This window comes from Rhinoderma darwinii, chromosome 1 (assembly GCF_050947455.1).
Source record: "Rhinoderma darwinii isolate aRhiDar2 chromosome 1, aRhiDar2.hap1, whole genome shotgun sequence".
NCBI lineage: Eukaryota > Metazoa > Chordata > Amphibia > Anura > Rhinodermatidae > Rhinoderma > Rhinoderma darwinii.
This window is the reverse complement of record NC_134687.1, coordinates 222,677,889-222,693,859: the sequence shown is the minus strand read 5'-3', so window position 1 is coordinate 222,693,859 and position 15,971 is coordinate 222,677,889. Positions and strand designations below refer to the sequence as shown.

General features: G+C 44.3%; 1 protein-coding gene across 1 annotated transcript in view; it reads right to left on the bottom strand.

Moving 5' to 3' along the window:
* Window positions 1-15,767, bottom strand: part of GSR (glutathione-disulfide reductase) — a 28,237-nt gene extending 12,470 nt beyond the window's left edge. Inside the window, exons 1-6 of the mRNA XM_075861846.1 lie at window positions 15,239-15,767; window positions 10,978-11,004; window positions 10,289-10,377; window positions 9,493-9,562; window positions 7,805-7,952; window positions 667-721 (exon numbers count right to left, since the gene is read on the bottom strand). Of these exons, the coding sequence (XP_075717961.1) occupies window positions 667-721; window positions 7,805-7,952; window positions 9,493-9,562; window positions 10,289-10,377; window positions 10,978-11,004; window positions 15,239-15,727 (878 nt within the window). The 5' untranslated portion in view covers window positions 15,728-15,767. The remainder of the gene's footprint in view (window positions 1-666; window positions 722-7,804; window positions 7,953-9,492; window positions 9,563-10,288; window positions 10,378-10,977; window positions 11,005-15,238) is intronic.
* Window positions 15,768-15,971: the final 204 nt, after the last annotated feature.

Sequence of the window (15,971 nt, the reverse complement as noted above, 5' to 3'; positions counted from 1 at the left end):
TTCCTAGTTACACCCCTGCACACAGTGTTATCTCCATGTCAAGTACAGAGACCGGCAACTGCCAAATATGAGGAGCCTGCAAACAGCATTAAAGATTTAATTGTCCCCCTCCTCTGAGTCTAAATTGGTTATCTAGAATTGATGTATCGCAGCCCAGATTTTGGGGTTTCGTTTTTACAGCATTCACTGTGCGCTAAAAATTACACTAACTTTATTTTGCGAGTAACGTGGTTCTGGCGATACCATATTTATATGGTTGTTATGTTTTACTACTTCTACAAAATAAAAACAATATTCCGAGAGCCATAACTTTTTTATTTTTCCCTTCGAGGGATCACTTATGCAATACACATGTATTGCAGTGGGTTGTCTATTCTGTCTTCTTATATTAAGCTCTGCCTATGGCAATGCTTAGTAGCAGATCATAGAAGGCAGACCTGGCAGGGGATTAGGGGAAAGACAACCGCTCAGACACCACTGTTGCTATTGTATCTCCGATACCGGCCACTGCAGGTGGGTGTCAACTGTACAAGACAGCTGGCACCTGCAGGGTATGGTGCAGGCTCAGTTCCTGAGCCAGCTCCATGTTGACAGAGCGCACATTCACCATACATGTATGGCGGATGTCGCTAGGGGTTAATGGTAAAGTAAAAAAAATATATATACCTGGGTAAGTCTTCAAGCTCAAAAAATCCATCACTTGTAATTCCCAAACTTGCTCCTAAAAACAAAAACATTTAATTCCAGGTAAGCGCATATATAGTTTGTAAACCGCAGTGTGATACAGACCAACACAATGAGATGCTTCAGAGAATGACTATCAGAGGCGTAACGTAAAGCACCGGAGCCCTAATCAGAATCTGTAACAGGGCCCCCACCTACCTAGTGCCATTTATAACCCTGGCGTCTTCTTATACGGCACAGGGACCTATGGGCTTCTAAGGTGCCAGGGCCCAGGTGCGACTACTACCTCTGCATCCCCTATAGCTACACCCTTGCTGGTTATTAACCCCTTAGTGACCACCAATACGCCTTTTCACGGGGGTCACTAAGGGGCCTTAGGCTAGGCCGTCGCCTTTTGACGTTGGCCTAGTCTAAGTCCTGCACGGGTGTCCTGTGCAGGCTGGAGCCGGGGCTCTGCTGTCTGATGACAGCCGGGCTCCTGCTCCAACAACCTGTTAAATGCCACCGTCAACAGCGACCACGGCATTTAACTTGTTTACAGAGGGAGTGAGCTCCCCCTGTCACCAATCGGCGGTCCGCAAATGCAATCGCGGGTCTCCGATGGGGTGTCATGGCAGCCGGGGGCTTGATAAAAGCCCCCAAGTCTGCCCTGGACATATGCCCGTTAGGACGCGCCGGAGGCACGTCCTAATAGATTGCCTGTCAGATTTACACTGACAGGCAATAATGCTCTGGTGTACGAAGTATACCAAAGCATTATAGCAGCGATCTGAATATCGCACAGTAAAGTCCCCTAGCGGGACTAATGAAATAAGTAATAAATGTGAAATAAAGATTAATAATAAAAATTACAGTAAAAAAAAAAAAAAAAAACAACAACATTTTTTTCCATAAAGAGTGGTTTTATTTAGTAAAAGTGTAAAAAATAAATAAAAGTACACATATATGGTATCGCCGCGACCGTAATGACTCAATTAATAAAGTTAATATGTAATTTAAACCGCAAGGTGAACATCGTAAAAAACAATGGCGAAATTGCAATTTTTTTCCATTTCCCCCCAAAAAAGTCATAATAAAAATGAATCAATAAGTCCCATGCACCCCAAAAATCAGCTCCAAAAAACGCCTCAAGAAGTGAGATGCTACTTTTTACGGAGCGTCTTTTTACGCTCCGTTTTTTGACAGCGACGCGTAAAATAAAGGCTCGTGGGAACAGAACATCGTAATTCCCATTGAAAGCAATGGGCAGATGTTTGTAGGCATATTAGGGGAGTTTTATCAGGCGTAATTCGAGGCGTAAAATGCCTGAATTACGTCCGTAAATAGGGCGTGTGAACATACCCTTAGGGTTAATTCAAAATTGTCGACACATGGCAAGCAGTAATGAGCAAATAAAATGACCAAATCAAAATAGTTTATTCATAGCATTAAAAATCACCTGCCTAATATTGTGTAGGTCCCCCTCGTGCCGCAAAACAGCTCTGACCTGTTAAGGCATTGACTCCACAAGACCTCTGAAGCTGCTCTGGGGTATCTGGCATTAAGATGTTAGCAGCAGATCCTTTAACCCTTTCAAGACCGAGCTCATTTTGGCCTTCAGGACCAGCCCCATTTTTTCAAATCTGACATGTGTTACTTTATGTGGTAAAAACTCCGGAATGCTTTTGCCTATCCAAGCGATTCCGAGATTGTTTTCTCGTGACATATTGTACTTTATATTAGTGGAAAAGTTTGGTCAATAAATTCATTGCTTATTTAATTTCTAGAAAATTTGCAAAAATTATGATTTTTCTAATTTTAAATGTATTTGCTTGTAAAACAGATAGTAATACAACACAACATAGTTACTATTTCACATATTTCATATGTCTACTTTATATTTGCATAGTTTTTTTAACATAATTTTATTTTTCTAGGACGTTACAAGGCTTAGTAATTTAGCAGCAATTTCTCACATTTTCAAGAAAATTTCAAAAGGCGATTTTTACAGGAACCGGTTCAGTTCTAAAGCGGCTTTGAGGGCCTTCTGTACTAGATAGACCCCATAAATCACCCCATATTAAAAACTGCACCCCTCAAAGTATTCAAAACAGCATTCAGAAAATTTCTTAACCCTTTAGGCGTTTCACAGGAATTAAAGCAATGTAGAGGGGGAATTGACACATTTTTTTTTTTTTTGCTGCAATTCATTTCTAATCCATTTTTTTCTGTAACCGAGAAGGTTTTACCAGATAAACGCAACACAATATTTATTGCCCAGATTCTGCAGTTTTTTTAAATATCCCACATGTGGCCCTAGTGTGATAATGGACTGAAATACCGGCCTCAGAAGCAAAGGAGCACCTAGTGGATTTTGTGGCCTTTTTTTAGAATATATTTTAGGCACCATGTCGGGTTTGAAGAGCTCTTGCAGTGCCAAAACAGTGGAAATCCCCCAAAAGCGACACGGTTTTGGAAACTGCACCCCTCAAGGTATTTATCTAGGGGTATAGTTAGCATCTTGACCCCACAGGTCTTCTGCTATATTTATTGGAGTTTGCCTGTGAAAGTGAAAATCTACTTTTTTTCTGAAAAAATATTTTAAAAAAAAAAGATATTTGCAAGGAATAAAGAATAAAAAGCACCCCAAAACTTGTAAAGCTACTTCTCCCGATTACAGCAATACCCCATATGTGGTACTAAACTGCTGTTTGGACCCACGGCAGAGCTCAGAAGGGAAGGAGCGCCATTTGGATTTTGAAGCGCAGATTTTGCTGGATTGGTTTTCAGTGCCATGTCGCGTTTGCAACGCCCTGGAGGGAGCAAAACGGTGGAAACCCCCCAAAAGTGACCCCATTTTGTAGACTACACCCCTCAAGGAATTTTTCTAGGGGTATAGTTAGCATTTTTACCCCACAGTTTTTTTGCTGAATTTAGTGGAATTAGGCCGTGAAAATGAAAATCTACTTTTTTCTGAAAAAAACATAGAAATGTTTAATTTTTACAATGAATAAAGGAGAAAAATCACCCCAAAATTTGTAAAGCAATTTGTCCTGATTACAGCAATACGCCATATGTGGTAATAAACTGCTGTTTGGACCCACGGCAAGACTCAGAAGGGAAGGAACAATATTTGGCTTTTGGAGCTCAAATTTAGCTGGAATGGTTTTCGGGTGTCATGTCGCATTTGCAAAGCCCCTGAGGTACCAAAACAATGGAAACCTCCCAAAAGTCCCTTTAGGGGACTGGAACGAGCGATCATTAGGTCGCTGGTACAATACACTGCAGTACTAATGTATTGCAGTATAATATCATTTTTACAGGCTCCTGTAACAGCGCAATCTCTGTTCCTGTCCGTTAGTCCCGGGTGTCAGCTGTAATACACAGCTGAGACCTGCAGAATATGGCGCGGGCGCAGCGCATGAGCCCGCTCCATATATAACCCCCCGCACCACGACATGCTATTAAGTCGTGGTGCGCGAAGGCGTTAAATTTTCCACTGATATGCCATTTTAACGCACAATATGTTGTGCCCAGATTGTGCCACTGAAGACAAATACCTCATACAATGTTGAGCGGGTTCTCCCGGATATAAAATATCATACATGTGGACGTAAGCTGGTGTTTGGGCACGCTGTGGGGCTCAGAAGGGAGGGAGCGCCATTTGGCTTTTGGAGTGCAGAGTTTGCTTGGTAACTGTTCTGTTTGGTGTTTTGCTGGTATTTCAGTTTATAATGTGGGGGTATGTGTAAATTGGGCAGAGTACATCAGGACATAATAAGAGGGTATAATAATTCGGTAAATAAATAATAATCCGCAGATATGTGGCCAATGTCGCACTGATAAATGGCGCCCGATCTTATCAGCTTTTGGACACTGCACAATTTCTGTCGCTATACTCTGAGAGCCAGAACTTTTTTTATTTTTTCTTCACCGGAGCCGTGCGAGGACTTATTTGTTGCGGGACAATCTGTAGTTTTCATTTGTACCATTTTAGGGTACATGTGATTTTTTTTATCACTTTTTATTAGATTTTTTTGCGGGACGGGTTGTCGTTTTTATTGGTTCTATTTTAGGGTACATGCGACTTTTTGATCACTTTTTATTCTATATTTTTGGAGGGTTGATGACCAAAAAAATAGTGATTCTGACATAGTTTTTGAATTATTTTTTTTGCGCTGTTCACCGTGCGGGAAAAATAATATTATAGTTTGGGTCGTTACGAACGCGGTCATACCAAATATGTGTACTTTTTTTTAACATTTTCATTTTTTTCCTATAATAAAAGACTTATTATAGGAAAAAAAACATTTTTTGTTTTTGTAACTTTTATAACTTGTTTTTACACTTTTATAAAACATTTTTATTACTTTATTTTTTACTTGTTTTACTTGAAGACTGGCAGCACTGATGGCTGCTATAATAAATTACACTACCTAGGTAGTGTAACGTATTATAAACTGTCAGTGTGACGCGGAGAGTCACACTGACAGGAAGCTTATGAGGACCTGCCTCCAGCTGGTTCTCATAGGCTGCTGTGCATGCCAGACCCGGGGGCCGTTGTATGGCCTCCGGTTCTGCCTTATAACCGACTGCAGCACCCGCAATCGGTCCCCAGGAAAGTTTGTTGTAGCAACAAACCTTCCAGTTTGTTGTAGTAACAAACTTTCCAGTTCGTTGCTACAACAAGCTTTCCCTGCGATCACATGACCGGGACCTGAACCAATTAGGTCCCGGTCATGTCTCCGGGACCAGAGGCATGGGTTAACAGCGCGATCCGGGTGTCAGCGCTACTCTGAGACACCCGGATCGCGCTTTTTACACCCACCGTGAATTCACGTCGGCACTGCACAGAGCCCAGCAAATGCCGACGTGAATATACAGTGGGCGGTCGGGAAGCGGTTAAGTCTTGTAAGTTACGAGATGGAGCCTTCGTGGATCAGACTTATTTTTCCAGCACATCCCACAGATGCCCGATTGGATTGAGATCTGGGGTATTTGGATGCCAAGGCAACACCTTGAACTCTGCCATGTTCCTCAGTCTATTTATGAACAATTTTTGCAGTGTGGCAGGGCGATTATCCTGCTCTAAGTTGCCACTGCCATTAGGGAATATCGTTATCATAAAGGGTTGTACTTGGTCTGCAACAATGGTTAGGTAGCTGGTACGTGTCAAAGTTACATCCACATGAATGCCAGGGCGCAAGGTTTCCCAGCAGAACATTGCCCAGAGAATCACACTGCCTCTGCCAGCTTTTCTTCTTCCTATACTGTATCCTGGTACCATCTCGTCCATGGGTAAGAAACACACGCACCCGGCCGTCCACATAATGTAAGAGAAAACGTGATTCATCAGACCAACTTCTTGCATATCTCCATGATTCAGTTCCGATGCTCATGTGCCCATTGTAAGCGTTTTTGGCGGTGGACAGGGGTCAGCATGTGCACTCTGACCAGCCTGTGGCTACATAGAAAGCTGCAATGCACTGTGTGTTCTGACACTTTTTTATCACAGCCAGCATTCACTTTTTCAGAAATTTGTGCTACAGTAGCTCTTCTGTGGGATCGGACCAGACTTCGCTCCCCACATGTATTAATGAGTCTTAGGGTATGTTCATACGGCTTATTTTCGGCCGTTTACGGACAGACAAAAAAAATAAAAATCGGACGCAGAACGCCTCCAAACATCTGCCCAATGATTTCAATAGGAAAAACGGTGTTCTGTTCTGTCAGGGAGTATTTTTTACGTGGCCGTTTTGAAAAACGGCCGAGTTGAAAAACAGCCGCGAAAAAGAAGTGCATGTCACTTCTTAAGCCGTTTTTAATTGACAATAGAAAAACAGCTCCAAAAACGGCCGTAAAAAAACGCCAGTTTGATTTAAAAACTGCTGAAAATCAGCAGCAGTTTTCCCTTGAAAACAGCTCCGTATTTTCAGACATATTTTGTTAACTGTGTGAACATACCCTAAGGCTACCATGTCCCTGTCACTGGTTCACCAGTTGTTCTAATTTGGACCACTTTCGATAGGTATTTACCACTGCCTACTGGGAACACCCCACAAGACCTGCCGTTTTGGAGATGTTCTGATCCAGTCTTGGCTCTTGTCATAGTCGCTCAGATCCTTACGCTTGTCCATTTTTCCTGCTTCCAACACATAAACTTCAGGAACTGTTTACCTGTTAATATATCCCACCCTTGACAGGTACCATTGAAATAAGATACTCAATGTTATTCACTTCATCTGTCATGGGGTTTTAATGTTATGGCTGAACGGTGACCATACTGTTTAATAAGAAATCCAGAAATTCTGCCCCAAATCTCCCCAAGCTTGGAGAGCTTTGACTTCAGTGTCCCATTTCCAACTATCACAGTCCAATATTTTCTAAGTTTATAGATAAAAGCAGACAGCATTGAAGTATAAATGGCACTTTTGCTTCAATACATATAAGATTTAAAATGTAATAAGACCCAGTGCGCACGTAGTGTTCTTTTTACTGACCACAAGTACGGATCCGTAGTCATCTACATATCTGGCACGTTGTGCACAAATACGGTCCGTAGTGCATCCGTATTTACGGATCCGCAGAAAAAATAAATGGAGGCTACAAAGGATATCATATCAGCAATGATCGCTCAGGCGCCATTTTCTTGGGGAATCCCCTGCCGTCGCATAGCAACACTTCTGCAATTATGGACGGCTACAAACGCACATTCGTAGTCATCCGCAATTTTGCACGTGACCTCAGACCTCTATGGGCAAGTCTGTGCCGTAATTTCAGACAAGAATAGGACATGTTCTATATTTTGCGGATCATTTCTACGGCCCAGACACATACCTGTAAATATACGGAGAGGTGTCCGTGGCCCATAGAAATGAATGGGTCCGCAGATTATCCGTAATTACGGATAAAAACTACGGTCGTGTGCATGGGACCTTAGAATTGGGCAGATAGATCGGAGTAACACATGACTAAAGGATCTGTCTAAGCACAGGTTTTTGTTTGTAGTCTGTAACCATACAGACACATAGATCTGCGTAGAAAACAAAATTGTAGGATTTTTTTTTTTTAAAATTTAAAACAAAAATTGCATTTTTTATATTGACGTATTGACATATTATTGAAGTATGTAGCGACTTACCTGGAACCTCTGTGTCTGATGGTATGGTTGGTTTGCCCCCTGTAGCAATGAGAATGTGCGGGGCTGTGTATTTTTGACCATTCACTTCCAGTGTTGGTTCTGGGTCAGATGTAAAGGTTGCATGACCTCTGATAATTTCTATTTGGGCCTGTGTGAAACAAATGCAACATTTAGTATTTGGTTTTATGGTATATGATATCACGGACCTGGTACACTCAATCACAGAGTAGTAGAAAACTAATGTGGGCCAAGGTGGTTCTGGTGCCACCTTGTCCCTAACAGAAACAGAGAGCGGTGGAGATGAGGATAATCTCTTGGTGCGGTCTGTGGCTCTGGCTAGTAATTTTAACAAAACAAATGCAGAATATTTTGACAGCATTATATTGAAACAGTTTTGACTAATAATCAGTTGCTTGAATGAGTTCTAGAAATTGGAAATGGTGGGGGCCTTAGACCAATTACCCCATTTGCCCTTCCAATAATACGTTCATCAATGAACATCACATTCATATATTCCAAAACCACTGACTTTATGCTGCCCGTACACGTGCAGATTTTGATCAGGTATTTTGATGCAGTTTTTGAAGCCAAAGCAAGAAGTATTTTCTTTTATACTTTCTCTCCCTTTATGATACACACCGGGTTTTGGCTTCAAAAACTTCCAAAAAAATTAAACCTGATCAAAGCGGTAACCCTTAGAACGGAGTTGCTTTTCCACTTGATCCACTCCCGTGTTTTTCCAGTAAACTGGAATAAGTCTGTGAGAATTTCAGTGCATTCAACTAATAGAAAATAAAAGAAATTGCTTTACCAAAAATCCCACATCAGATTGCCAGGCTTGATTGATCACCCAGAGAATGCACAGCCTTCAATGACAACATGCCCTCCATCACTCCAGCCAACAATGGGCATTACGAATGGTGATATCAGGCTAATGTATTGTTGTTTGGCCTTGGAAACTGAATCCACAGTTCCTGTGCTTATGTTATCCCCAGAGGTAGTGGTCCTATTTTTTTCATGTTGTTACTGCTAAGATATGAAAATAGAGATCGTATGGCTGTATGCTGCATTTTACGTACCTGTTAGCATCTGGGGTGGTTGAAAGGGCTCTGCCCAAAAATAGAATTTTAAATCCCAGTCTTATATTAATTTACATAAGCGGAAAATGCACCAAATTTGTTAGGCGGTGCACACCTCTTAATAAATTTGGGCCGTCTTTGGCTGTCCATGCGACAGAAATGGAGGTGTTGTTTTGCCCTGTAACTTACACCTGTTTCTGGCGGAAATTATGACAAATCTGCCCTTCCAATGGGGGCCCTGCCCCTTTCAGCTAAACACCGCCAACTTTCCTCACCACTGTCTGAAAATGTCAAGTAAAAAGTCGCAAATTTTAGCGCAACTGTTTCTGGCGTAATTTATAATAAATCAGCCGTTTTAGCAGAGGCCCTGCCCCCTTAAGCTAAACCCTGCCAACGTTTTCTTTTCCACTTTCCGAAATTTGCGATTTTTTTACACTATAAAGCTGGTGTAAACCTTTTGAGATATTCCCCCCACTAAGTAGTAAAATGTGGAGTATAAAATAGAAAGGATTTTGCTTTATTTAGTTATTCGTAATTAAATATTGATGTTCACTTTAACCCCATAATCCATTCCAAGAGGGGCTACTAAAATGTGTAATAGACACATACCTTATGAAGGTTATTTTGATAGATGTCATTGAGGCGACTCACATATGCATCTCTTTTGTCTTTTATAACTCTGGAAGAAACAGAAAACATCAGACGTTCGTTTAAATTAGACTAAAACCAACACTGTATGCTCCAGAAAACGCACAAAAATTTGTAAGGCCCTGTTCATGTGGAGTTATTTGGCGCGGATTTCGATGTTGAAACCACATCGGAATCAGCGCCAAACTCGCCTACCATTCTCTTCAATGGGAGGCAACGTTAAAGCCACTCGTGGGGGAAAAAAAATTAATTGCCATGTCTTTTCTTGCCGCGGTTCCACCTCTGACCTCCCATTAAAACCAATGGGAGGCAGAAAAAACATGCGGCACTCGTTTCCAAGCGTTTTTCGTGGTGTAAAAAGCTTCAATGGCGGTAAAAAGCTTCAATGGCAGTATACGAAAAACGCCGCAAAAAAGTTTCTGAAGGAGTTTGGAGGCAGATTTTTTCTGCCCCCAAAAAACTCTGTGTTAATAGGGCCTAAGATTCACTGTTTAGTGAAGCAATAAAATGAAATAAAGAATGAGTGAATGAATGACTAAGGTACTGTTCACACGGCCGTCAGAGGTTCCGCTTGGATCCTCAGTTAGCAGTTCCATTACAATTGACGGCAAAAATAGTGCAGCATGCAGAATCTAGAAACCTTCACAGAACCCCCAACAGAGGGACTGAACGCAGATTTTTACAGAGTCGAATATAACTCATGATGATGACCCTTTCCGTATAAAAAAAATGTTAAGTATTTTTTTTTTCTACTTACTTCCATGTAAACTTTACATGTGAATTTTGAAATCCATAATCTTCATGATCATGTATATATTCAGAATGAATTGCTGCATTCCACATAATCTGGTGAGAATATAATAATATTACTACTATATAGTCCTGTATATAATAAATGACCTAAATCATAGTGCAATATAGAAATTAACTCACAACGGATTTCCAGCCCATTATATTCCATATTAAAGAGATTGTCTCACGAAGACTTCCATTATAATAAGAGCCCTTCGCCAGGGGGACCTGTCAGAGGGAGGTTTGGAGCAGGGGAACTCGTTCGCTATGACGTCCATATGCCCTAATAGGAAATATGGAAAGGGGTGGTCTTCATGAGACAACCATTTTAGGGTTCTCTAAATGAGTTGTCCTTCCAAACGTTGTCTTTGAATTAGATTGTTTATGTCTATGGGATTTAACTTGATGCTTATTTCAGCACCAGGAAGGAACATCATCGCACCGATAAGAAAGAGAACGGATGGTCAACTGCTGCACAAAACACATGAGTTTTGTAATCGATCACTGAAATTTTTGGAATTTGGATCCCTTGTTAAAAAAATTTTTATAAAGTGTTAACCTAGACTTTATTATGTAAGCAGAATTAGAAATAAGTCACAATGACAAATGGAGTATTTACCACTAGGAAGCTATATTTATGATAATTAAGCTCACCTTTTTTGGGACACATCCAACATTGACCTGGAAAAAACGTTTAGAAAAATAAATGAATAAAAAAACACAACGTAAAACGTAATACATACAAAATGGACCCGAATACAACAGAGTATCAGGAAATGTATCAATCACAGGTCATTCATGAACCACTAAATATAGACATGAGGGCACAGCGGGTAAACCGAGGAGAGACTGGGTACGCAGAACGCAGTGGTAAGGGACTGGAACATAATTGTAAATATATTGAGAAGTTCGTAATTGTTGCATTTTAAGCTTCCTTGCATAAGTTTCATACGCCCAGATGTTCTCCCATTTCACTGCCAACACCTTCCCTAAACTAGAAGAAACATGTACATCTGCAAAGAAGAAGATATTTAGCGACACCTTGTAATTTCTCAATTTCCTGTCTCCTCCTTATGTAATAGTCAAGACCTATGGTGGTGCTCATCTTCTTCCTCCCTGTGGCAACTTTACTACATTGTAGGATTTCCTGCTTGCCACCTATATACTTTGCATATTTTCTACCAATAGTTTATAATAGATGTCTGAATGACAAGTATCAGCAATGTAAAACTTGTCATTAATTGAAGATATACGTATATTAGAGCTAGTAAGGACAGGTACACCACCTGTATTCTGTCAGTGGAGTGGGGCTTTCATGTAAGCTTATAAAAGGTAGCGATTGGAGTAATAACTATTAGGCAATTGCAATTATACTCCTGATAACCATCTCTAATACTACCCCATAAACAGTTCCTTGGGTTTGAAAGTTCGGCCGTAGAGGGAGGAGGTTCAGCGTAGAGTAGTGTGAAGAGGGGAATGTACATTTTAGGATAGTTCACACATGGTGTAATCGTCGCAACAGAGTACAGTACAATGTAAGTGAACAGGGTATAAAAAAAATAAAACATCATTAACATGCTATAAGAAAAACAAGCTAATTTTAGGGCAAGCTTTCAAATCAATGCAAAGGGTAAAAAAATAAAAATTTGACGCAAAATCCGCCTCTGCAAATTTTGAAGACAATCTGTAGTAGTGAAGAAGCATGCAGTGTAAAGTGAAGAAGGTAGACTGATGTATAGCGAGGAAGGTGCAGTGTACAGGGGGCAGTAGATGGTTAGGAAGGTGCAGTGTATAGGGGAAGGTGCAGTGTACAGGGGCGGTATATAGCGAGGAAGGCACAGTGTATAGTGAGGAAGGCGCAGTGTATAATGGGGAAGGTGGAGTGTACAAGGGGCGGTGTATAATGAGGAAGGTGTAGTGTACAGTGAGGAAGGTGCAGTGTACAGGGGCGGTGTAGAGTGAGGAAGGTGCAGTGTACAGGGGGCGGTGTAGCGTGAGGAAGGTGCAGTGTACAGGGGCAGTGTATAGTGAGGAAGGTGCAGTGTGCAGGGGGGGGGGCGGTGTATAGGGAAGGTGCAGTGCACATTGAGGAAGGTGCAGTGTATAGTGGGGAAGGTGCAGTGTACAGGGGGTGTTGTAGAGTGAGGAAGGTGCAGTGTACAGGGGGCGGTGTAGAGTGAGGAAGGTGCAGTGCACAGGGGGTGGTGTATAGCGAGGAAGGTGCAGTGTACGGGGGCAGTGGATAGTTAGGAGGTGTACAATGAGGAAGGTGCAGTGTACAGGGGCGGTGTAGAGTGAGGAAGGTGCAGTGTACAGTGTGGAAGGTGCAGAGTGAGGAAGGTGCAGTGTACAGGGGGCGGTGTAGCGTGAGGAGGGTGCAGTGTGTAGCGAGGAAGGTGCAGTGTACAGGGGCGGTGCATAGCGAGGAAGGTGCAGTGTACGGGGGCAGTGGATAGTTAGGAGGTGTACAATGAGGAAGGTGCAGTGTACAGGGGTGGTGTAGAGTGTGGAAGGTGCAGTGTACAGCGAGGAAGGTGCAATGTACAGGGGGCGGTGTAGCGTGAGGGTGCAGTGTATAGTGGGGAAGGTGCAGTGTACAATGGGCGGTGTAGAGAGGATGGTGCAGTGTACAATGAGGAAGGTGCAGTGTACAGGGGGTGGTGTAGCGTGAGGGTGCAGTGTATAGTGGGGAAGGTGCAGGGCACAGGGGCAGTGTAGAGTGAGGAAGGTGCAGTGTACAGGGGCGGTGTAGCGTGAGGAGGGTGCGGTGTGTAGCGAGGAAGGTACAGGGGGCAGTGTACAGCGAGGAAGGTGCATTGTACAGGGGGCGGTGCAGCGTGAGGGTGCAGTGTATATTGGGGAAGGTGCAGTGTACAGGGGGCGGTGTATAGCGGGGAAGGTGCAGAGTGAGGAAGGTGCAGAGTGCAGGGGGGTGCATAGTGAGGAAGGTGCAGTGTACAGGAGGCGGTATATAGCGGGGCAGGTGCAGTGTATAGTGGGGAAGGCGCAGTGTATAGTGAGGAAGGTGCAGTGTAGAGTGAGGAAGGTGCAGTGTACAGGGGGTGGTGTAGAGCGAGGAAGGTGCAGTGTACAGGGGGTGGTGTAGAGCGAGGAAAGTTCAGTGTACAGGGGGTGGTGTAGAGTGAGGAAGGTGCAGTGTACAGGGGCAGTGTATAGTGAGGAAGGTGCAGTGTACAGGAGGCGGTGTATAGAGAGGAAGGTGCAGTGTACAGGGGCAGTGGATAGTTAGGAAGGTGCAGTGTACACTGGCGATATATAGCGGGGAAGGTGCAGTGTATAGTGGGAAAGGCGCAGTGTATAGTGAGGAAGGTGTAGTGTACAGCGAGGAAGGTACAGTGTATAGTGGGGAAGGTGCCGTGTATAAGGGGCAGTGTACAGTGATGAAGGTGCAGTGTACAGGGGCGGTGTAGCGTGAGGAGGTTGCAGTGAGGAAGGTGCAGTATTCAGGGGGTGGTGCACAGTGAGGAAGGTGCAGTGCATAGTGAGGAAGGTGCAGTGTACAGTGAGGAAGGTGTAGTGTACAGGGGCGGTGTAGAGTGAGGAAGGTGCAGTGTACACGGGCGGTGTAGAGCGAGGAAGGTGCAGTGTACAGGGGGTGGTGTAGAGCGAGGAAGGTGCAGTGTACAGGGGGTGGTGTAGAGCGAGGAAGGTGCAGTGTACAGGGGGTGGTGTAGAGCGAGGAAGGTGCAGTGTACAGGGGGTGGTGTAGAGCGAGGAAGGTGCAGTGTACAGGGGGGGGGTGTAGAGTGAGGAAGGTGCAGTGTACAGGGGCAGTGTATAGTGAGGAAGGTGCAGTGTACAGGGGGCGGTGTAGAGTGAGGAAGGTGCAGTGTACAGGGGGCGGTGTAGAGTGAGGAAGGTGCAGTGTACAGGGGCAGTGGATAGTTAGGAAGGTGCAGTGTACACTGGCGGTATATAGCGGGGAAGGTGCAGTGTATAGTGAGGAAGGTGTAGTGTACAGCGAGGAAGGTGCAGTGTATAGTGGGGAAGGTGCAGTGTATAAGGGGCAGTGTACAGTGAGGAAGGTGCAGTGTACAGGGGGTGGTGTAGAGCGAGGAAGGTGCAGTGTACAGGGGGTGGTGTAGAGCGAGGAAGGTGCAGTGTACAGGGGGTGGTGTAGAGCGAGGAAGGTTCAGTGTACAGGGGGTGGTGTAGAGCGAGGAAGGTTCAGTGTACAGGGGGTGGTGTAGAGCGAGGAAGGTTCAGTGTACAGGGGGTGGTGTAGAGTGAGGAAGGTGCAGTGTATAGTGAGGAAGGTGAAGTGTACAGGGGGCGGTGTAGAGTGAGGAAGGTGCAGTGTACAGGGTGCGGTGTATAGAGAGGAAGGTGCAGTGTACAGGGGCAGTGGATAGTTAGGAAGGTGCAGTGTACACTGGCGGTATATAGCGGGGAAGGTGCAGTGTATAGTGAGGAAGGTGTAGTGTACAGCGAGGAAGGTGTAGTGTACAGCGAGGAAGGTGCAGTGTATAAGGTGCAGTGTATAAGGAGCAGTGTACAGTGAGGAAGGTGCAGTGTACAGGGGCGGTGTAGCGTGAGGAGGTTGTAGTGAGGAAGGTGCAGTGTATAGTGAGGAAGGTGTAGTGTACAGCGAGGAAGGTGCAGTGTATAGTGGGGACGGTGCAGTGTATAAGGAGCAGTGTACAGTGAGGAAGGTGCAGTGTACAGGGGCGGTGTAGCGTGAGGAGGTTGTAGTGAGGAAGGTGCAGTATTCAGGGGGTGGTGCACAGTGAGGAAGGTGCAGTGTACTGGTGGGGGCGGTGTATAGTGAGGAAGGTGCAGTGTACAAGGGGTGATGTATAATGGAGAAGGTACAGTGTACAGCGAGGAATGTGCATTGTATAGTGAGGAAGGTGCAGTGTGAAGGATCCAGGGTTAGTTTCATAGTGATACTTACACAGGTACCTCCCAGCTTGTTGCTCTCCACCACGGCTGCCCTGGCTCCTAACTCTGCAGCCCTACGGGCACTGGCCAGACCCCCCGAACCTCCACCGATCACCAGATAGTCGAATGAGCAGTGTGGGCGCCGTTTCGGGTGACTCCCGCACACAACACCCGAGTCCCTCGCATCCATTGCGCCTTCGGGAAAGTTGTGGGGCAGGGACATGGTGAAGCTGGCACGGCTCACCCTCGGTAGGTATGTTTTGGGTACAAGGAGCCCTCTAGTTAGGGGGCCAGTGCAGCTGATGTGTAATGACAGGAGGAAGGATCCGCAAGTGCTGTGCAGAATTCTGCCGGGAATGAAGCAGCAGATTGCAAGGCGGCTTGTTTGTAATGGCGGGATAAGGGGGCTGATGTGACTGGGCACAGGGTGGCTGCTCCCCCGGTACCGTGCGTACAGCAGGACTGGTGTCCCGAGGCCTCTGCTCCGGCTTACTAATGCCATAACGCGGAAGTCAAAGTGCACATGTACTGGGAGGGGGAGGGGGCGTCATGATCCCCGGGTCACTGCTTAGTCACTGTGACTGCTGCTGTCTGTTTATACTATCTATCTATCTATCTATCTATCTATCTATCTATCTATCTATCTATCTATCTATCTATCACATATCTATCTATCTATCTATCACATATCTATATCTATCTATCTATCTATCTATCTATCTATCTATCTATCTATCTCATATCTA